This window comes from Eleginops maclovinus, chromosome 10 (assembly GCF_036324505.1).
Source record: "Eleginops maclovinus isolate JMC-PN-2008 ecotype Puerto Natales chromosome 10, JC_Emac_rtc_rv5, whole genome shotgun sequence".
Taxonomy (NCBI): domain Eukaryota; kingdom Metazoa; phylum Chordata; class Actinopteri; order Perciformes; family Eleginopidae; genus Eleginops; species Eleginops maclovinus.
The window spans coordinates 19,426,670-19,450,693 of record NC_086358.1 but is presented as its reverse complement, the minus strand read 5'-3'; the positions used below and the strand labels follow the sequence as shown (position 1 = coordinate 19,450,693).

General features: G+C 41.1%; 1 protein-coding gene across 1 annotated transcript; it reads right to left on the bottom strand.

Moving 5' to 3' along the window:
• Positions 1-338: 338 nt before the first annotated feature.
• On the bottom strand, positions 339-23,160 carry fmn2b (formin 2b). The gene is made up of 20 exons (XM_063894005.1): positions 21,364-23,160; positions 19,357-19,598; positions 18,049-18,227; positions 16,019-16,169; positions 14,990-15,001; positions 14,068-14,120; positions 12,093-13,036; positions 10,411-10,555; positions 10,042-10,129; positions 9,631-9,692; positions 8,862-8,953; positions 8,586-8,715; positions 7,551-7,697; positions 6,075-6,134; positions 5,657-5,777; positions 5,419-5,511; positions 4,837-4,888; positions 3,109-3,258; positions 2,888-2,969; positions 339-1,993 (listed from the first exon to the last, which is right to left on the bottom strand). The coding sequence occupies exons 1-20, from the start codon at positions 22,911-22,913 to the stop codon at positions 1,967-1,969; spliced, it is 4,380 nt and encodes a 1,459-aa protein (XP_063750075.1). The 5' UTR covers positions 22,914-23,160; the 3' UTR covers positions 339-1,966.
• Positions 23,161-24,024: the final 864 nt, after the last annotated feature.

Genomic DNA, 24,024 nt, shown 5'->3' with positions numbered 1-24,024 from the left:
AAACAATCCAAACTATTTGAACACCCTCAAGTTGTTTTTGGAACAGCATCATGCCCCAGAGGCGCCTCACAGTTAAAAATAGGTCCAGCAGAATCTGTGGAAGAACTGAGGCCTGGAAGTAATGTCCGGACTTGAGCTCCCTGAACTCTGAGAAAAACTTTCATGAGCAATAAAAAAGTCTTTGATGAGGAATAAATATTGCTCATTTCTATAGCAGCAGTGTGACAGCTGTAGACTCAAAGGAGCCTTCTCATCCATCTCCCAGCTGAGTCAGCAACCTTTGAATGAAACCAAGATAATGCAGAATTCATTCTCTTTATTTTACATTAATTACACCACTTCCAAGTTCCATGCATCCTCTTTATATACATGTATAAACATTTATTGCACATGAACAACTGTTCAAACTCCTGTAGAGAGTATCATGCTGGCCAGCAGAAAAAGGTATCATTGAAAGAAACACAAAACGTGTCTCACAATACTTTTTGTTTTTTTCAAAACAATTTATTTCCTTACATTGATAGTCATTAATTTTGCAACAAAATGCAACAGCTGTAATTCAATGCACTGTACATCTCCTCCATCACAATGCTTTTATCCCAGAGAAGTGATCAACCAATAGATGAGGAAATTCACACACACTCACCTGCACGCGCACACTCACACTGTTTTTTACATAGTATATGTGGTTTGACATGGCTTATCATTTAACATACAGTACATTAAAAATTACACATGTAAGTTTACAATGACATTCTGTTCCTGCCCATCAGCGCTGCTGCTCTCATGATGAGTCGCATCTGGAATTTGAGATTTAGAAGGATTTACCCAGACACTGTCCCTTTTAGACCTTCACTGTTTTGATTTTGAAGTTGTCAGTATTATTTGCACAGTATAATCACCTAATACTTAGGGCTTTGGACTAAGATGATTTAACATGGGTCAGACTTAGTCATGGTCATTATAATATATGTAAGCTATTGTAGGCCACCTACATTTGGTTTCAATTGTTTGATGCATTTACAGTAAGTGGGTATGACCAGTTGTAGTGGTTAATCTTTGCCAGTTTCAGAATCGAAGAGTGCTTATATACTGTAAATGGAGATTCAAGGTTGGATGCAAATACAATGAAAGGATGAAAAATCTGGGCAAAGTTGTGGAAGAAAGAGTTGCAATGTTACACAACAAATCAAGAAAAATGATTTTGCTCGCATTCCTCGCTTTGGAGGAGTAATGAGCCAGAACATAAAGTGCTTTATGAATTGCCACACTTTTCCCGTGGGCTGACCCTAAAAATTGAGTGTTTGGTTAACTGCTGTTTCCAAGGTCAACAAGAACCATCGAGTCCAACTGCGTGTTGCATGCTGATGTATATGTACAAAGATGGAGATGTAGAAAGTAAATCCAATGTATGTTGCATTAACTAAACATAAAAGTGGTGAAATTACATCTGAGTGCATATTTGTGCTTGGGTAGATCCATCAGTGTTTCTGCAGAACACTTTCCCTGTAACAGGTTAGATGGATCTGGTGGATCTGAATACTTAGAAGTTTGATGTTAGTATCCTTAATATTTTAAATACATAAGTGCCATGCTGTTGGTGCTATTAATGCCATGGGTTGAGTTGAACTGTGTTTGCCTTTACCATTCTGCCAATGAGACATGTTTATGAATGTAGGCGTATAGGCCTCACAGTTATCTTTGAGATGTCTATTGTTTGTGAGCTGTGGTGATCTCAACAACGCTGGACCTGCAGCAGCATCCTTCCATGATTCAGTTAACAGACAGCCGGACAGGAGAGCAACGTAAGGCATCAAGTTGACAGCACATGAAACAGGTTCAACTGGAAGAAATAAATCAGTAGGCTCAGCTGCATACATCCCTTTGCTGTTTCTCCTCTGTCCTCTTAATACTGTATTGTCTGTGACTCACCACTGGTGCCCAAAGTCAGGAAACAAGCATCCAGTCAGATCTTCATGCCCAGCTTGGCTTTCTGTGGAAAAAGTCATAGGATATTAGAGGTTAAGTACACTACACCTGTCTGTAATCCTAATATAAGCAGAGCAAATCTATGCAAACAAGTAAAGAACTTAAAATGGGATCAGTCTTCGTTTTGAAGTGATAGTGAATAAACATTCAGCTTAACCAGGTTTGCCTGTGTGCTTTGGAGACAGCAGCGATCAGAACTCATTTACATTTTCAAACAATCATAATCAGACAGTACAATTTTACATCCTGACAGATGAAGGTAGTGTTCAAGAGACTCTGCAAATGTTAGCAGACTCAATCATGTGACCTTCATTTGGTTCCTGCAATAGATACATTTGATCAAAATCTGATATATTAAAGTAAATATAAAAGTACATTATGTGGTGAACGCCACAACAGCCTTTCTTCTGCAATTTCAAGTGATATGTGTATGCTTATTTTTCTTTGATTATATGCTAATTTGATTTGAAAAAAACATGCAAATATATTATCTTTTTAAATATGTAATGGGACTCGTTGAAGTACTTGCCATAAAACTTTGTAGAATGATGCCCTGATGTGAATCAGCTATCTTTTCTGCTCCTTATTTTATTTATTTTTAGTTTTAAGTGAAAATGTTCAATAAAAAGACTTGATTTTTTTTTAAGTACATGATGTGGTACTGCTAAACACTTCTACTCTGTATATTTTCACTGTTGTTGAGCCAATACATAAAATAATAAACACTTTGGGAGTGTAAGAAACCACTTATTAATTAAAAGTTAATTCAATGCTGGAGGACTTAATAATAACGTTGTAATGTTGTCTGTTCTCAGTATGTTATGAGGTATTGGAAATATATGTATTTTTTCAAGTCAAACAAAGTTGTCACTTGAAGGAGGGTGAGAGGTGAACTTACGATGCCAGAGGCGTGTTTGGGTTTGACGCTGTAGGAAGCCTTCTCCTTGGCCTGCCTGAAACATTCCTCTGCTGCTTTTAACCTGCAACACACACAATATGGATGCAGTTTATTTCAATACACAACGTTAATATGGATAAGATATGTAAGTTGTATTTTATTTTAGTCTTGAAAGGAAGAACAAAAGAAAAGGGCCGGTTCCCAGGCTCTGTGTGACCGACCTCTCTTTGAGGATGACTTTGTTCTCCTTCTTCCACTGATCCTTGAAGTCCGAGGAGAACTCATGCCAGACGCAGAACAAGGTGTTGGGGGAAACCTCCTTCTCTCCGGATTTGGCCTTCACTGAGAAGAATATGGTGAGCTCCAGGAACCTGCATGACACCATCACACATTTACTTTATAGCGTTTACACTTTTAGATCTAACATTTACATAAAACAAACAGAAACAAGATGTTAGTAGTCAGTAGTTATCTAATCATCACTCAATGTTCTTTGCATATCTGTGGAGTGATGGACCGGATTCTAGACGTCAAACTGATTCTATATACTGCTTATAATAAACAGATCAAGAAACACAGGAGTTGTCTGGCTGAACTTTCTTTCTGAACGTATTAATAATTTTGGACTTAGTCCACTATCCTTACATGCAGGTGAAACTGTTTCCTAGTAACAGCGGTAAAACAAGCCTTGCTGTGCGGCTGGCACTGATAAGAAAGCATCAGAGCCGTGCTGTCAGGCCTGTTTCTAGATTTTTGGGGGTCCTATGCAAGACGCTGTTTCAGGGCCCAATTTTGTCAAAATAAAAAGAGGGGATTCCAAATCCTTTAATTTGATCGGTGGAGATGCATCAATCTGTTACACTTTAATAGGAAAACAGGCTAAATTCACGAAAACCTTTCTCAAATTCAAATTGAACATCTACAGTTGACCAAAGCAATTGAAATTTACAGAAAATTATTTTAAAAAAGGTAAACAATGGCATTAGTGTGATCATAACAGCCAGCTTTAATTATACGTATTGCTCTTTTTGTAATAAGACTATAGAATCTATAGTTATAAAATGAGTGTAAGTCAGAATGTATAGGACAATCTTTTCTTAACAGTGCTCATTCAACATTCACCGTGCTATATGAATAATCCACTACGTTTTATTTATGAAGCATAGGCCTACTTCACATTGTAGCTCGCTCGCTAGGAACCTCCCTTCTCGACACCCAACCAATCAGAAGACACTCTCTCACACACCTCACAGCCACAAGTCACAAGAACTGTCAATCAAAAAAAGTGACACGTTCGCTGACATTCTGTAAAATGTAAACACATTTTGAACAATAAAGCACATGAAAACATCCACATTATAACCAGCCTCGAACAACACAGCCTTGCTCCATGAGCGTGCCGTGTGGCTGTCAGTCATCCCATCATACCTAACGGCAAACGTCACTCAAGTCCGATGATTGGGACTTGTTTACTCCACAAACACAAGATACAGCTTTGCTATCATTGCAGTTTAGTTTTGTTTATATCCTTCATTCAATTTTAAGCATAATGCTTCACTGAACACATGAGGGGGCTTGGCTTTCTACAAATAAAGACGGCTTATTTTAATTCTCCCCAAATATATTGAGGCTGAACATTCAGTTTGGGGACCCCCTAGTGTGTATGTATCCGCATGGTCCGCATATAGGAAGAAACGGCTCTGCGTGCTGTTAACAGGAAATGATGCTCCGCCTTTGGCTAGCGAGATGTGTCTTCTAGGCCTCTTTTTAAAAATGTCTTTTATTCATATATTTCATCTAAAACTCAATTTATAGAAATTTTACTTTAAATGTTTGATATTTGCACCAGATGCCTTGTGCTATTCTTAGAGGTTTTTCTGTAGCAAGGACAAACCATGGCCTTCGCCCAAAATGTAAACTGTAGGTTAGTGTGAAAGGTGTTTCCTTACAGTTTGTGAGTGCTGCTCAGCTGAGCTTCCAGGGTCTCCAGTTCACTCTTAGCTGAGGAAGGAGGGAACACACAGGAGGTCAGTACAATAGCAGTTTTCAATAACCAATGTTTTCTGAAATATTTGTTCACATCATACAAGAACATTGATGCCGAATAAAACCCTGGATTAAGTTCAATGCAAGCCTGGATATTTTCACGGCACGGCTAGCGGAGCAGATAGGACCCAAGTGCAGAATAAGGTACAAGGTACTTGCTTTATTGACTGTTGTCAGGCTAAAGCTAGGCCACAAAAAAACAAACTCTCTCTTTCAACCCAAGCATTCAACATTAAGGATCTGACAACAACTGAAAGACTAATCACAAAGACAAGACGCAGGTGGTAAGGGAGGAAAACACAGGAGCATCAGGTAAACACAGTCAGGTAATCAAGCAGGAGGGAAACACAGAGACAGGAAGTAAAAAACAGACATAACTAGGGGGTGAACACTTCAAAATAAAACAGAAAAACACAGACAGATCGTGACAGATATGTTTTATGTTGGATGCAAATGTCACTGAAATGGAAGGTGTTGTCAGTCACCTTGTGCAAGGAACTCCTCCATCATGTCTTTAAAAGGCTGCAGGTTGTCCTCGTCTGAAACCTTGCACACTTTCTCCACTTCTGATGTGCACGCTGATTAAAAAATGCAGAAAGAAATCACATCATGTCAAGAGCACATTTTGTGTGTGCGTGTGTGGTGTGTGTGTGTGTGTGTGTGTGTGTGTGTGTGTGTGTGTGTGTGTGTGTGTGTGTGTGTGTGTGTGTGTGTGTGTGTTACCTCTCAGGTCCTTCCTGAGTCGAGTCAGGTCTTTCTGAAAATCTTCAAACTTCATCTGTGAAGACTGGAACAGGTCGTGAGGCTCGGGGAGAGGATACACACATGTCTCTCTGCCAGCATCCTGTGAGGGACAGACAGACAGACAGACAGACAGACAGACAGACAGACAGACAGACAGACAGACAGACAGACAGACAGACAGACAGACAGACAGACAGACAGACAGACAGACAGACAGACAGACAGACAGACAGACAGTGTCATTATAGTCTGATATTGTTTGAAGTACATATTTCAAAGAGATGTGGAAATGTAGTTTTTCGCATACAGAATGTCAGAAATATGTGATTCAAAATGAGGGACAAAATAAGCAATGGACAAAGGTGAGGGTCTAAGGAAGGAATCACTTAAAGCTTACCTCATCGAAGTGTCGGAGGTAGTATGCAACAATGTAAGACAGAAGACTTCTCGTGCCGTCCTGCAGAGGAAAGAAAGGAGGTGATCATTAGAGCGGAGACGCCCGCTGTCTCTGTGACTGTAGCACTGCAGGTTAGGGAGCTCAGAGGGTTGGTGGTAACTGAAGCACATTTAGTGGTGTAATGTATTGAAGTACATTTACTCAAGTACCATATTTTAAGTGCTTGTACTTTACTTGAGTATTTCCATTTTGTGCTACTTTATACATCTACTCCACTACATTTTGGAAGCCAATATTGTACCTTTACTCAACTACATTTAGTTAACAAAATGAGTTTCTAGTTACTTTACATATTCACATAATAAGCTAATGCAAAATATATATACACCATGAAACATAATTAGAGGTTAATATATCCAGCAGCAGTCATTATATAACCTCCACCTGCTACCATCACCAGCTGTGATGCACATTAATGCAGCAATAACAAAAATACAGGTATTTGATATATATGATTCTAAAAGGAGACATTACGCACAATAAGTACAATTGTAGTACTTTTTGTAATTACACTTCTGTGCAGAGGTTGGAAGTAACCAAGTACATTTACTCAAGAACGATTTTAGAATACTTGTATGCTACAATGTACTTCTACTCTCCTACAATTCAGAAGTAAATGGTGTACTTTTACTCCACTACATGTATGTAATCCCTTTAGTTACAGATCTGGATTAATGATGGTTAACATAATCAGCCCTTAAATCAGACTGTAGTTCACCTGGAGTAAATCCAGCAGCTACCCTGCAGTATACAAAGCCATTCAAACTAGCTGCAGCTTTACCAGCTCTGAGAACACTTTAATGATCAATCATTATAAAACATATCAGAGGTATTATTCTGAAATGGACCAATCAAACAATGACTACTTTTACTGTCGCTACTTTAAGTACATTTAGATGAGAGTACTTTCTACTTTCACTGGAGGAACATTTTGAATACTTTTACTGTGACAGAGTATTCCTACACTCTGGTACTTCTACTTTACTCAAGTACAAGACCTGAGTACTTCTACTTTTACTCAAGTACAATATCTGAAGTACTTCTACTTTAACTCAAGTACAAGATCTGAGTACTTCTACTTTTACTCAACTACAAGATCTGAGTACTTGTACTTTACTCAAGAACAAGATCTGAGTACTTCTACTTCTACTCAAGTACAAGATCTGAGTACTTTTACTTCTACTCAAGTACAAGATCTGAGTACTTTTACTTCTACTCAAGTACGAAATATGAGTACTTCTCCCATCTCTGCACATTTAAAAAGGGGGGTCACACACAGACTTCTCACTGATCATGGCAGCACTGAATTATATTTTTACTCATGTTCAGAACGATTGTGCAGGGCTGTAGGGTGGATAATCCAGTCAGCAGAGATTTGATCATGTGACAGTGCAGTGTGTCTCCCTCTCTACTCACGCTGCTCTTCACATCTTTGAGTTTGGGCAGGATGTCCAGGGTGAACCCGTCAGCCTGACCTCTGGTTCGATTCCCACCATTCATGAAGTTACCGAAAGCCAGAATCAGACTGAGAACCTTCTTCACCGTCTCACTGTCCTGCAGCGCCTGCACACACACACACACACACACACACACACACACACACACACACACACACACACACACACACACACACACACACACACACACACACACACACACACACACACACACAAATGAAGTAAACATTTTTTTTCATTCTGCACATTTCATTGACGTTTTCAATAATGTCTGCCAAAGTGTCCTAAAATTGTAAACAAAATACAAAGAAATTATTCTTAATTTCAACATGAAAAAGGAAAGATCAGGTACTTCGAAAATCACATGAGAATATGTAGTTTAAGTTCAGTATAGACTTAAAATACCTAGCATGGCTATGTCGAAAGTCAGAAAACCATGACTAACACATCTCAAACTCACTTATTACCCTGTTGTATTATATGATTCATATTTTCAAAAGTACAAATCTTATAAAATAAAAGTTTGACGTCTTATGGGTAGTTTTTCGCTGGAAATATGACTTGGCTCAGTGATGGTGTGCAGGTTCCCAGAGTTTCTATGACTACATTTGTTGTAACGGGGCTAATGGATACATTTTGTGTTTGTAAAGAAAAAGTTACGTCCTGACAATTTTACTTAAACCAAATTTCCTTATCTGAAATCTGAATACAATAATAAATAAAAACATGTTAACTTCAGACAGATCCAGGCTACGTTCAGGAAAATAAAATCACAGTTAAAATAAGTCTGCTTCTTACACAAACTCGGTCACATATGATAATGAGCTACCAAACTAATTAGGAGTAAGCATTAACCCATATGTCCCAATGACAGCTGATGATGGCCATTTATCGTCTGAAAACATTGTAAGTGTGTAGTTCCCCCTGCCTCCAGGCTTTATGAGGACATTGAGATGTGAAGACCTATATTTCATCTTTGGAGAGGTTGACTCACCTTGCATACTTTCTGCAGTGTGTCCAGTTTCCTGGTTATGGATGACATGCACTCATGGAAGCTGGACTGGAAGATGATGCAGAAGACTCTGGAGGAGAAGTTTGGGATCAGAGAGAGCTGGTGGAGAAACCTGCAACACATGAGGAAACACCGATCACACTCAAGTATTCATCCTGTCTCTACTCACTCTTTAATCGCTCCTGCTTGACACCAGAATGATACACAGCATCTAGCACTATGTCCGATCATCGTGTAGAAGTAGAAATGAAAACTCACTGCTCAGGTTTGTCCAGAGGTTTGGCATTCTCCTTGTCTTTTGAAGCCTTGATGTGCTTTTCTATCTTGTCCAGCTCATCCTGTTGGGCCCTCTGAAGGGGGAAACACAAGAGATCATACCACTCAACATAACAGAGGAAAGAACAGTGAGCCTCAAAGTCTGACTGTGGAATCCCCCCTCCCATTAACCCTCCTGCTGTGTTTGTCATGATATCCTCCACAGTAGGCACCACAACATATACATACTGATCACAACTTTCATTGATTGTTGAGAGGCTTAGTCAAATTAAACATTGAAACTGGAAGCCTAAAGGGAAAATTTGTAGAATTAAATAATACAAAAAACGTTGTAACACCTATGATGTTCCTGGTGAAAATGACCACAATAGGAAATGAATGGGTCACCCTATATCATGTTCATTTATCAGATCAGTCACAACCATAAATTGACATTTTTTTTATTTTGGAAAACATTTTCATTGTCGATTCTTTGTATATTCAGTGCATTCATTTAAACCAGCAGTCTGAGTTATTGTTTACAGATTATTTGGCAGTTAAAACAGACCAGTCAAAGTAGACTGATTTATGCCCTAGAGATGTTTAATTGAAGAAGTGCTAAATAAATCTAAAGGACTGTATTAGTACAAACAACCTCTGGAAAATGTAAAAACCAGAACCCAAATACTTAGATTTCCAATCGCAGGCCAGGAGTCAGTGCTGGACCCCGGAGTGATTCACGTTCTATTACGACATAAAGTGTGTGACTCACATTTTCATACAGGGCCTGCAGGGTTTCCAGGTCAACTACTGTGTTGTCCAAGTTCAGGATGGCTTTAAGACAGAAAGAAGGACACACAAAAAGAATATAACATATTAAACTTAATATCAGCAAAGGCTCAAAATTATAAACTGGCTCCAAGCACAGAGCAACACAAATAAACATGTGTTCTGGAGGATTCCTACTGCCTATCCAAAACTAAATTCATATTTAACCACAAAATATTTATACAGTGGTATGGTAGGAATATTTTAGAGAACATAATTCTCTACATTAGGTAAATAAATGACTAGGCGTTTTTTTCCCTCAGTGTACATTGTGGGGCAAACACCTGTCTGGGTTGATATTTCATGTGGAATAATAATTATTGATATCCAGCTATTTCAAGTGTCCTGAACTCACCATGCTGGATGTCTTTCATATCCAGATGCAGGGAGGACATGAGGATCCCTACTGCCTGAGAACGCTTATTGCTCAGGAGCTTCATAACCTGAACAAATATTAATAATATACACAATTAATGACAAAAAAAGACAGAAAGGTTGGCTTAATAAGCACACTCGTTATATATTAACCTCTAGGGTCCATAAATATGCACTACAAAGTATGTATGTATACATCTTTCTTTTATCATCACACTTTTGTTTACATACTAAAATTAAGAAAGACTCGATGTAACATTAATAAAAATGATAATAACAATTTATAGTTTTAAGAAATACAATACAACTCTGTATCATGTCCCGTGTGTGAACCAGGTAACACACAAACCTGTTTGGCCTTGGACTTGGTGATGGTGTCAGAGAGCGGCTGCTTCTTCACCTTCACGGCTGTTTTGGAGAACAGATCTACAAACTCTTCAAAGTCCATGTCAGGCTCATCGATTGTGTCCCACACCAATGAAGAAGAAACCTCCCTGAGAAACACAGAAGAGCGCTTTCATAAGGTCATTATTTTAACAGTCAAGTATAGCACCTGATTTTACTGTAAATATGATCGTTTGACACTGCGGAAAATCTGATAACAACTGAGGTTTACTGAGATATTCAGAATCATGTGTTCGAGCCCATGTTGAATAATATATGAAACAGCCTAGTATGCTTTAGAAACATTTTAAATTAGCTTTCTATTACAACTCTAAGTTTAAGTGGCTGAAGACTGTACTACACTCCAATTACTATTTTCACTTCAAAGATGTGTTATTTTGGAATTTGTTCTCTATTGCTAGTGTTTGACCCTACGAAAATCACAGTCCACTATGGACACACACTTTTTATTCCCTCACTTCACATCATGTACGCACGGGCCCAGGATGCCACCCTGCTCTGCATCATAGGATTTATTTGTTCCATGCAGCCAGTGTTGTCAAATGAATCTATTACATTATGGATATTAACTCATTTAATGTTTATCCTTATATGTTATTGCAGTTGAGACTTTTTTTAAAAGTCTACAGCTGTACACGTCATCAGGAGGGTGATGGGTGATGCAGCCATGAGGTTCCGAAGTGTAAGATATAAGAGATGAGGCTGCTGAACAGCTGGAGTAAAAAAAAGGCAAATCATTATCATTCTATATAAGATAATATAATAATACAATTGAGAATAGTGATGTCTGTAAACACAACCGTTGTGGATTCACTTGTCATTTATGTGTGAACAATAAATTAAGCTTCTAACAATAATTTCAGAGCATGACAAAGTGTTATCCCTCCTTATCTCACCAGGAAACACTATTTTCTCCGGGAACGGTTGTAATAAACTGTTCATCTGTTATAATAACCTACTGAGTTTTTTTTAACAAGCACAAATTTGCAATAGCTGTGTTGACCGAAGGCATGCATTACTCGAGGAAAGACGTTGGTAATAAAGCGGTAGAGCTGTTTTGCAGATAAAAGCAAACAATATAAACCTTATCCTGTATTTGTGAGGTGTTTGTTTAAGATTAATTCAGAAGGAAACAGTCAGAGATGAGAGTTACAGACAGGGGAGGGAGTACAGAAAGTCCGAGAGACAGCCTACAACATGTTGCCTTGATTAGGATGAAACTGTATAAGTGAGGTTATTATGTCCACGGGTGTCTTCAGTGAGAATACAACAAAGGTTTTGACACCAAACCAAAATTATATCAGATCCTGTTTTGAACTTTGATTTCTTTCTGTATACATTTTTACAATTATTAACCGTTAATTGGCCATTCACTTGTTTTTGTAGTTTGGAAAATTAGCTGATTAGCTATTTTCTAATACACACACATTACACATTATTACACCCCTATTATACCCTTACTATACCCATGATACTAGAATTTCACCTACATTACACTTTCATTACTTCCATTTCACATCTGACTGTCTCCCCCAGGATAAAGACACCATGGGTTAAACAGATTTGGGATCAAATTAAAGTTGATCTAAACAATCTGCAGCATCATCTCTCCTACACCACCCTTACTTTTTGGTGTCGAGCTGGATCCTGGTCCAGTAAAGGGGCTTCATGGGTCTGGGGGGCTCCACCAGAGCCTTCCTGGGGGGCTTCTCCTGCGTCAGACCCAGAGCGTAGAGCCCCATGGGCAGAGGAGGAGGCAGCGAACCAAAAGCCCCGGGAGGAGGGGGGGGAGCACACATGCCTCCCGGTGGAGGAGGGGGTGGAGGAGGCCCGCACCCTGGAGGCGGGGGTGGAGGAGGTGGGGCTCCCATTCCTGGTAATGGAGGAGGAGGTGGAGCCATGCCACCAGGGAGAGGAGGAGGAGGAGGAGGAGGAGGAGGAGGAGGAGGAGGAGGAGGAGGAGGAGGAGGGGGTGGAGCTATACCACCAGGGAGAGGAGGAGGAGGAGGAGGAGGGGGCGGGGGAGGACATGCTGAACCAAACGGTAATGGAGGTGGAGGTGGAGGAGGCGGCATTAAGCCTCCTGGTAATGGTGGAGGGGGAGGTGGTGGAGGAGGAGGTGCCATAATCTGTCCTGGTAAAGCTGGAGGTGATGCTCCTCCTGGAAAAGGAGGCGGGGGAGGAGGTTGCAGCTGACAGGAACACTGCAAGCCTTCCTGCCTGGGTGGAGGCTGCAGGGGAGGGTCCGCTCCACCCGGCTCACTGCAAGGCACTTTGAACTTAAAGCTGTCCTCCATGGGGGAGGTCTGCACCGACTTGGCCTCCAGCCCCCCCGGAGCCAGAGCGACTTCAGTCTGCAGGTGAGCGTCACACACCACCCTCAGCAGGCCCTCTTCTCCTCCAACCTCCCGGTCCGTGGTGTAGGTGGGGGGCTTCACAGTGTCCAGCAGAGGGGGCTGCCGCTCCAGTTCAGCAATCTTGGTCCTGAGGTCCTCGATTGTCTGCTCCAGCTGCTGGATCACGTTCACGTGTTTGGCTTTCAGTTTCACAGAGGGAAAGACACACTCCTCCTGCTGATGGAAGAGAACCAAAACACAAATCAGAGATGTTTGTGAGGGTGAGATCTGTCAATTGGCAAATGTAGAAAAAATGAACATTGCCCCCTTTATTTATCCCAAATTGGGAAATGTTTTGGGATAAATAAAGTAATTCTGATTCTGACATTAGGTCCACCGTAGAAAAACAGATGAATGCTGGCAAATATAGCTGCCAGTAATTACTGTAAAAAATATTACAGTACCGTGCTGTATTGAATATAAGCTTTACAGTATAATGTCATGGAAACTTCTGCAGCAATGGAGACGAAACTCAGAGAGACACAAGAGAGCTGGAACTTTGATGGCAAACACTGAAGGTTTATTCTGAAGTTAACGACCGGAGAAAGCTGACAGAGCCGTTGCCCAACCAATTCTGAAGATCTCTACTGCAATACAAGTTTTTTACTAGTTCAGAGTGTATGATCAACATTCCTCATCAGCGAGACTAAACAAATATGGATACTGAATCCAGATAAGAAGGGCTTCTAGACATCCCTGATCTCAGGTCAGCTTGTTCTCGGTCAGAAACTGGCATCAACAAAGCGCCCAAGCTGCCCCTCCTTAAGGGAGAGAAAGAACTATGTCATGGGAACTGAGACAGAGGAAGGAGAAAATGATGAACTAGGTCAAAGGTTAAATACCTAAGCAAAATATTCCCCAACATACAATACTGTCAGCTGTTGGTTATCGTTATTTTAGTTTTCCTACCGTAATCTCTAAAAACATTATACTAGGGCTCCTCCTATTGGAATATCTAGAGAATAAACTCATATTATTTCAGAAAAAAGTGTTGAACATAAAAATAAAATGCAAAGTTACTGCCTTGCACTCCCTACAGGCTATTGAGTCGTTTCCAACTTCAGAGAGAAACATTATTTTTCTACGATCCTGTTGGAAAATATGAAGCGTTGTCCCAGCGTTTGCACACATCATGTGCCCTGAAAACATGTTGCTGGAAATAATCTCAGCCTCAGTTTCATGTGAAGACAAAGAAAGAGACTGACCTCATGGCTCTCCTTCTCTTGTTGCGTCGAACCCGCGATGACTGCTTGGTGTTCTGAACAGACAAACACATCGGCAGGTCAGCAAAATACAGAACCGCAGAACCTTCAGAAGGCTCACAGGTCTTCTGCAGGCCACTGTGACTGTATCAAAGTGACATATTACACAGGTTTCTTATAGATAGAGTTTTTCTAGAAACTTTTGTGCGTGACTTATGTCAACATGTTCTAACACATTCAAGTTCAAAATATATATTTAGTTATTTGCATCTGTTTTCTATACTTGCGTGAATGCACTGAAACCGTTGTTGTAACATGACATGTAGGCAGACAAATGCTATAAAAGATGTTTAACTAATTCATTTGTGTTGTATACGGACAAATGTAGACTTCAGATAAGACGAAACAAAACCTAAATAAAGAAATTGAGCTCTATCGTAGCGATGCTGTTTGCAAGTACAAACACAAAGTTCTCATTTAAATGGTAAAGGGACTTGCATCTAATTTTCTAATATTATAAACACACAAAGCACTCTTGCATACCTGCCAACCTTTCTCCATTCATACACACACACTGATGGAAGGGCTGCTGTACAAGGTGTTGTTTATCATCTAATTCATGCACACTCAGACACCATGGCTTACATTAGGTATCCAGTCCAGGACTCTTTGCCATGCCAACAGTGATAGGTGAGCATTAGAGTGTAATCTAAGTGATGCATTTGGCGCACAAACTACCTGTCATCATGGTGTCACTGCGCTATCACACACTTATATTTTAGAGAACAGCCATTGCAGCAAATTGTGTACTACAAAATGTGTGGCAAGTAAAAGACTTTAACTTAGCATACCTGGGACCTGAAAACAATCTCATTCTGCTAGCATTTGCAAATCTGGCTTTGCAGTCACATGAATAACTACTCACCCTGATTGTCTTCTAAAATGCCAAAGCAGGAAAATCCCATTGAGATGAGGATAGGGAAATGAAAAAGGGAAGAAAGACAAATAGAAAGAGTTCAGAATCCTTGCCAAAAACTGGACGGACATCAGATCATCAATGAGTATTTAACAATGCTCCCCTCTTCCTGCATTTCAACATTCTGCCCTTTTCCTCTCCTTATATTCCTTTAGTTACAATGTCAGAAAAATGATCTTGTAAATCCCAGACCCACAGAGTAAAAGTAAATTTACATGTGATTAAATGTCAGTTTTATACTATTAGTTTGAAAAGAGTACATTTAACACATTGTGGTATTGTATACTTAATTCTATTTACATCTTGGTCACTTTCAAAATTCTCTGCATAATTGAGCTTATTATGTTTTCTGACATGTACTTCATCAGCACTACTTTTAGACTGGTCTAACAAAATACCTGCACTATTTTACACTAATCTTAAACTACTCTGTTTCATTTTGTAACATGTTTTTATTTGTATTTTATTTCTTTGTATTCTTTCCTTTTATAATATGTTGCATTGTTGGAGGACCTAATATTGTCATTGCCATAACTACACTGTAGCTAATGAATACAATAAAAAACCCTTGAACCTTGAGGACAAAGGATTTGTTTAGAAGTTTTCAATTAGTTATTTAAGAACGTCAGCATGTATATTCAAGACACAGGTATTCAGAATATTGGCCACATCTATGAATGACTTATTTTGAGTATGGTTAACTCGTGTTAATCCTGGGAAACCTCCTGTAACTTCCTGTCAATGGAACTGTAAACACGCTCACTTAGGCCCACCCACTGTCAAAGAGTGAGATATTATGATCCATACAAACCTCACATTTTAATCTAGCTCTAGAGACTGATCAAATTGGGGGTGGTTGGGTGGATGGATACATCATAGATTGTTACTTATGAGGACTCACATAAATCTCAGCCTCTCTCAGAGAAACACTTGTTTTCATATCAGCCCTGTGAAGTAGCCAGCTTGAGTTGATCTTACCTGCCTCTGCGGCTTTGAGCCCAGTCCTGGTGTCCCCTCCTGGTTTAACAGGAGCCCAGGGGCCCTTCAGCTGCCCCGGTAGTTTCCCTTCCAGAGAATCCAGGGACTGAGAGGGCTGGTTAACTGCTGCCCAGGTGTACAGCTGGTCATGCTGCGGGGAGAGGGGGTAAGGTAGATTTAGTCTTGGGTACTTTTGATTTTCACTCTACAGATATCAAAATGTACAGCAAAAAGTTGTACTGATCACTCCACCATTTTACAGTATGTTGCTGTAAGTTCAGGTCACATTGCTGAGAAATAAAATTCAGCTGCAGTAAACTAATTCTGATTCAATGAATCGTAAGTCTGAATTGGGAATATGTTACAGTGTTAACAAAATAAGAAAAAAAAAAAAATCTTCAAATATTTCTCTACTACAAAATATGCACGTGACAGGTTCATTTCAAATGACCACTTACTTTGCTTAATGAGGTGCTTTACGTTCTAAAAGAGCACTTTTTTGTGTGCTCGACTAACGTGTTTGGTGAGACACTATTTATGAAAAAAATAATTTCAGCAAGAGATGTATATGTGTTGGATAGAATTAGAAGGTTAAAAATGTACTGAAAATTGCAAAATAAAAATGTGAACTGAGATACGATAATGTGTAATGAGTTTTGCACACACATCCTCCCGGACTCAGTTGCCATTGTGCAATCATGGCTCTTTGCTAATGCATATATTGGTGAGGAAATCAATATACAGGACATACAGTATGAGGCTGTGGTCCCACAATGCCAAAACCACCTCTCCCCAAGACCAAGACCGATGACTATGTGGGCTCTGCTACACCACACTGCAAATCAAAGTGAATGTGCAGAACCTTCACAACAAACATGATGCTGATGATGATGATGATGATGATGATGATGATGATGATGATGATGACGATGATCCTATGTTTAAAGGTTGTATGGTGAATGTAATAGCAAACATATATTTGCTATGTAAAGATATAACAACAATCACAATTTGAGCTTCTCTGTGCTTTGTTTTGATAGTCCCCCGCCGTGCATGCAGGTTAGTGAAGGTGAATCCCACCCTGACTCTCTAATCACAGTTTCCCATACATCTGTTGCTCTCCCTTCTGGGTTGGACACTGTATGCTCTGTCTGTTTGCACTGTTAGCACCATTAGCACTGGTAAGACTGCTAGCTCCCAGTTTTGGCACCTCCATTTTACTTGGAAAAGGGCTGTGTTAAAGTATTAACACTTGCATTTCAGGAAACCTCAAAGCTTTTTTAATGTCTGTGATTACACGGCAGAGGAACTGATGACTGAAGACATATCCCCCAGAGTGTTGAACGCTTAACTAGTCAAGATGGCAATTTCACTCATGTGCCTTCGATGTAGTAAAGACGTAAAAAATACATCTTGTCAAACATGCGCCAGTTTCTTGGTGTGAGATAGCGGACAAGATCACAACTGTGGGAACAGATAGTGCTCGCAGTATGATAGCAGCAGCCTGTGTAGACAAGCTTGTCTGCCTGTGCAACAGGTCTAGTTGACTAGAGTAATGACAAAAAAGTTCACACTCTTTCAAGTAATCTTATTCAACTCAGTGTGAAAAGGGACTATTCACTTTGTCTCTTAAAACACATGGCATTCAGTTTGTTAGATATGCCTTCTCACTGTAGAAATAATTTATGAGATGTCACTGTACAGGCAAGTTGACTCACGTATTGGTTTTATTTCCACCTTGAATACAATTAAATAATAGTATTTAATAGTGTATTTTATCATGATATATAAAACTGTTGTGATTGACATGCTTACTTATTTTTCAAACCATTAACTTCACTGCTTTTGACACATGAAGAAATATCCCTACTCAGACAATCCCAGCCTACACTTTGCATGTTGTATGAAATGCTTATAAAGTTTAAACAAAAATCCCCAATAATTGTGAAAAGGGGGGTGTATTAAGAACACAGCAGCAAACATAGCCGAACCACAGCTTTGAAAAATGTTTATGAAGTGTGATTACATACATCAAATTTGGCTGATGCTGTAGAGGGGATGTGGCCGGTGCTGCCCTCCAGCTGCTCTCTGAAGCAGTCAGCGAACGGCAGCAGGAGCCCCAGGGCCAGGATCCTGGAGCAGAGCCTCTCCGCCTCCTCCGGCTCCTCCTTCTGCTGCTGCAGGAACAGCTTTTCCAGAAGAGTTCGCCCTGGACAGACCATGATGAAACAAACGCTGTGACTAACTGGGAAACACTTACATTTTAAAAAGCTAAAAATCCCAGATGAAACACAACAAGTTAGACAGAAAGTTCACATGCACTGTAATATGTTTTTACTGACAGCACAGTAAGAAACCTTAACTTTATTGAGACTGTATTTACAAATATTCAACTTTACACCGGAGGTTGCTTTTAATTTTAGCTGGACCTTTGATGGAGTTACTCTAAAAACACGGATGTATCATACATGTAACAAGCATTTCCTCTTGCCCTGTCTTTGTTCTGCACATGCTTACTTGTACAGAAACTTAGGTATGACATCGACATGGCCAAGAACCCCTCTATCTCCAGCAGAAATCTACAGGGGCAAATCACCTTTCTTTAATCATCTTTTCAAATGATGGAACCTCATGAGCTTCAACTTCATACTGCAGTGACCAGAAGTGTAATTTTCTTTATACTGACTTTAAGCTGAATAAACCTGACATCCACTAAAACAGGGGTGTCCAAACAAAAGAGCCACATGAAGAAAAACATACGAAGGGCCGGGCCCCTCACTAGAGGTGAGATATTTTGCCTCATAAGTTAACTTATAAGTTAACTTATAAGTTAACTTATAAGTTAACTTATAAGTTAGCAAAATCAATAAAATGTTGGGAAATTATTCTTGATACTTGAATATGCTTTAAGAAACATTTCAGCTCTCCACAGGGGTTCATTTATTTAGTTGGCAGCTCATTCCTTTAAACAGAAGCTGCAGCTTATAATAAGAGGGAATATGAAGGGTATATTTCAAGCTTGTTATGTTAAAAAGTTATTGGGCTTTTTTTCATCAACTATGATTTGTTTGAAACATTTTTCAACTTTATCTGGTCAACACATGAATACTACTGTGAAACATGTTATTTTTACATATTTAAGTAATACAATATAAGAAAAGCACAAGTTTCAGGGGTTGGCCATATTCCAATTATACTTTTAGTATTTGCTGAGGGCCAATTAAAAGTTGGCTGGGGGTCGCATTTGGCCCCTGGGCCGTAGTTTGGACACCCCTGCACTAAAAGCCCCCCCCCCCGATAAACAATAACTGCTGTAACTTCGAGTGCTCCATGCTCACCTGTGAAGATGTCCTGGAAGCTGCAGGTAGAAACCTGTCCACAGGAGGACCTTCTGGTAGCACAGAGGGGCTGGCTGCCTCCTCCTCTGTAGCTCACCAGGTATTCCCCTGAACCTCCTCCCTCCTCCTCTCTGCTCCTCAGCCTCCTCTCCAGCTCGTCCGTCCAGTCAGCAGAGCGACTCAGAGAGCCAGCAAGACTTCGAGAGCGCTGCCGCCGAACCTGATGACCCTCAGCCATCGTCCTGTCAACAAACACACCTCAGTTAAGCTTTGCTTTGTAACAGATCACTCATATATCTTAATTACAATGGGCACACTACAATGATACAATACATAGATAAGTTACCAGTGATCCTCAAGTTTGGCCGTGTATTAGTATAGTAGTGGAGTCAAAGGACGTAAATCACCCTTGTCTCTGGTTAAACTCTAGCACTCAACTAATGACCCTTTACTGTGATGTTTTACCTTTAAATCCAACAGTAACACTTGGACAGTCAGTGTGTTACTATGGTAACGTGGAATGTTGAAAGTAGCAACACGTTTCTTGATGAATGTTAGGCTGGAAAATAAACAGCACACCTTGTGTATTAAAAGACAGCAGTCACAACTTTTATAGTTTTCAGATTTTTTGTTGTTGTAACTCTCCGAAGCCAATGGTTTGAATTAATACAAACAATTATAGAAATATTCTTTTAGATAGATAGATACTTTATTGCTCCCAAGTTGGGAAATTGCTCAATTTGTTTTAATTTAATATAAAACCTGATGTAAAATAAATGTAAACTTTCTGTGTAAGGGTAACTGATCTCTAACACACTTTAACTCAGTAGTGTTACTTCAAAATCAATAGCATGCATCATTGTGATTTAAAGGAATGCACATCACAAGGATGCAAGTGGAGATTAATAGAACCACATAAAGCCCTTTCAGAAATTAGATATGATACATTGCAGGGTACATCTATTACGTAAGTGTTGACTTTTTGTTATTCAGACATAGGTGACTTTTTTGCCAATGTTCCTAACAAATCAGACATGACAGGATATTAATAGAAAGTGCTGATGTGTTATTTGGCGCCTGCTGTGGGAGAATAATGTAAAGGTCCTGTACCCACAAACGTGTGTACAGGACCTTTAGATTTACAAGCCAAGTGCATCATCTGTACAAAGATAAAGTAGCTAATTGTTTGCTAACGGCATGCTAACAAAACATAGGCCTGTAACGCATAATTAAACTATTTATTGCACAATTAAACCCATAGCACTAACCTTACTTCATGTGTGATCTTGTACTACATTTTATGTTTGATAATTGTATTCACTTTATTATTTGGTGTTAGTTTAGCATTTTTGTACACTTCCAACAAACAGCTAGCAGGTAGCATTCTAACCCGAGCCCATACTCTAACAATATAGCTGACTTGCTGTTGATAACATCACACTACAATTCCCTTTGGCTTATGAAGATGTACTAGCGCTACATGTGCTGCTGCTGTGATTGATGCAGATGCTTAGTGTGTGGTGTCTGAGTGCCCTTTTAGTTAGATTTAGGTTTTGTATATCTTTGAGCATTATTTGAATCCCTATACTCTCTTAGGTTAGGAGATCTGGGAACTTGGAGACATTATTACACAAGTAGTACAGCAATATTATTTAAACCAACACCACACCTAATTGTTGCTTTATTCCTTTTCTGTGCAGAAGTCTGTCCACTCTGATGGAAGTTGGGGTTTTAACTTTATCATTTTACAATTTTGTTTTTCAAGTTTGACCAACCTGGAGGTTTGTTTATGAGTTGTCTGTAATACAATAACCTTAGTAATCATTGGTATGATTCCCACACTAAAATAACACCAACTCGTGATAAACTGTAATTCTCCTCTTTATCTCACAAATGCAACTTTACCTGTGAACCTGAGCAGCATCACTGACTGTTAAACAGCATACTGTATCATCAAATCAGAGAATATAACAGTATCATTATTATAATTGACTCTACCCCAGGTACCTGTGGAGGTGGTGGTGGGCTCTGCGCGGGGACAGGGGGCTGTGGGAGGGGGACAGGGCGGGGGAGTGTCCGGGGGAGCTGAGCTGCCTGGTGGTGGTCTTGATGTAGGAGGGGAAGATGGGAGGGTAGGGTTTCACCACAGGGGAAGAGGAGGTGGAGGAGTGAGTGGACCTGAGGAGATGTCTGGCTAATGTGGGGCTCTCCTGGGGGGGCAGCGGGGTGAAGCACACGCTGCTCTTCCTGCAATGCTGGTTGGAGGGGGGTGCAGCCGATCCGGCACTCAGGCAGTCCTCGAGGGACTCTGCACTGGTACCTGAGTCCAACAGACCCTCACCTTCTTCAAAAACGACCCCTGAGCTCAGCACGTTGTGGGGGGGCTCTGCTGGTGGAGGGCTGAGATCCACCTCCACCCCCGGATCCATCTCCTCCTCTCCTTCACCTCCTGCTCTCTCCCCCGGGGTCTCAGCACTGTCAAATGTGAGGTCAGGGAAGCTGTTAACACTGGTTGTCATGGTGACCGTGCTGACTGTTGGCCCCCCTGTTGTAGCCATGGTAATGGCAGTGTGAGGGGGCTCCTGCACCCAATCATGCTGCTCCTTTGTGCCTGTGGCAACACAAAGAAGGGCTTCTCTTTCCCTCTGCCCCTTCTCATTTAGCTCTGGATGCTCCACCCCCCCTTCCTCCTCCCTCCTCTCGTTTACCTCAGTGGGTGAGGGGGGGTTTGGTGTCTGCTCCATGAGCTTGGACAGAGTTCCCGTCTCCAGGAAGGACAGGGCATCGGACCCCAGCTCTAATTCTTGGGTAAGGTCAAGCACCTCTGGAGGAGTTAATTTAACTCCCCCATTACTCCTCCTCCTGCCCTCTCCTTCCCTCAGGCTCAGATCCCTTTCTCCCGGTCCCTGTGCATCCAAAGTAGGATAACCCCCACCATGCTGCTGTTGGTGCTGGAGCCTGATAGCCAGCTGGATGTCTGCTAGCAGATCCTCGTGGTCGGCTGCTGAATGGAAGCTGTAGATGTCAGTGTCCGACCCCGAGCTGCCTCCCTTCGGCCCCCCATCCTCTGCGGGTGAGGTTGCTGCTGTCGAGGCTTTCCTCTGCACCTCCTGCTTCTGCTCTTCTTTCTGTTTCGCTGGTTCTGGTTTCTTTTTCTTTTCAACCTCAGTGTCCGACTGCCCCAGCTCATCTGCAGACAGGTCGGGTGTTTTGGTGTCCAGCTCCTCATGTTGGGAGAGTAACACGTCCTCCTTCGAGCCTGTCACCGATGAACACACGTCTCCTCTCCCTTTCAGGTTGCCCTTTCTCTTCCGGATAGAGAAAACAGAGGACTTGGACTCGGATTTGTTTTTCTTCTTCCCTGGTCCTGTGCCATGCATCCCCCCTCCTCCTCCACCGCTGCCTGCTCCTTTACCTCCATGCTTACTGTGTGGTTTCTTTCCTCCCTTTTTGGTGGTGTCCCCTCCTCCCTCTCTCCATCCTTCATCCAGGGAAGGGTAGCTCCCGTTACCCGATGCTGCTGCAGCTTTCTTCTGCTTCGCCTCCTGGTTGCCCATGTTGATAGCAATATCTGATGACTTCCTGCCTCTCCTCTCAGGTCATGTCAGCGAGAGCTCCTACTGCCTGGGGGAGCCTTTAGATGCTCTGAAAACCGTAGAGGCCTAATCTGTGGAAGCACGTCTGGTAGAGGAGGAGGAGCTGCTGGTGCTGATGGTGTTAAAGCTCCGTTGTGCACCTATCTTCCTCCTTGTTTTCCGGTGACGGAGGCTGGCGTGGCAGTGATGTTGACGCTGATGCAGGAGAGACATACAGCTCCCTCTTCCTCCTCCCCCTTTCTCTCTCTGTCTTACCCTCCCCCTCCTCCTCCTCCTCTCCATCTGCTGAAAGGAGTGACGTAGGCAATGCATGCTCAGTGAGGCTCTGACAGGGAGGCAGGCTGGGAGAGATGCTGTGGGACTGGGATGGAGACACAAAGCTATGCCTGCAGGGGGAAAAAAAGGCATGAGAGGAATAAAGATGCTGCTGGCGACTGTGACTGTGCTGTTGGGGGAGAAAACACCCGCCTCTTGGCTGGGTTATCTCATCTGTCACTGCAGCTAAACACATACTAGCTTACTACAGCTCCCATGATTCCCTCACTCCGTACTACAACACCCATAGTGCTATGTGTGGGCAAGACTCCGGTAAAGGACCTCTTGTGCAGCACTCTGTTATTGCAGGATGCTGGCTCTTCTGTCATTTTATTTTAAACAGGAATCACAGAAATAATAATGCTTATTCATAGTTTTAAAAATTAACCTTAGCAATTTTTCTAAAGGTCTGTGCCACAAAGAGTCTTTCTATTAAGGGTTTGAGTTCTTTTTTTAATTGAAAAACACTGTACATTTGTCTTTAAGATTGCGTTACATTGCCGTCACATCACCTTATCTTCCTCAGTACAGAGTCTTAACAGAAATTGGGGTGTTTAAATTTCCCCCCACCATGGGATACATTCCGTTTCTCAGTTTGAATACTTGTGAGCAGTTGCCACCTAAAAGGACTTTTTTTTTGTCATTGCAAATTCACTCTGGGTCACAACAAAGAACATCTTGACATTTATACTGTACCAATACGTTTGCTCCTTATTGTTGGTGAAATACAAGGCGAGAGAGGCAACCTGTAGTTTGT

Bases quoted from the DNA above. Each gene is read 5' to 3' on its own strand.
- fmn2b (XM_063894005.1), bottom strand. From the start codon at position 22,913: ATGGGCAACCAGGAGGCGAAGCAGAAGAAAGCTGCAGCAGCATCGGGT. The intron at 7,698-8,585 runs GTGAGTCAACCT...GTGTGTGTGCAG, and splicing joins CACTGCAGAAAGTATGCAAG to GCGCTGCAGGACAGTGAGAC. The intron at 5,512-5,656 runs GTAACACACACA...TTTTTTAATCAG, and splicing joins ACTCAGGAAGGACCTGAGAG to CGTGCACATCAGAAGTGGAG.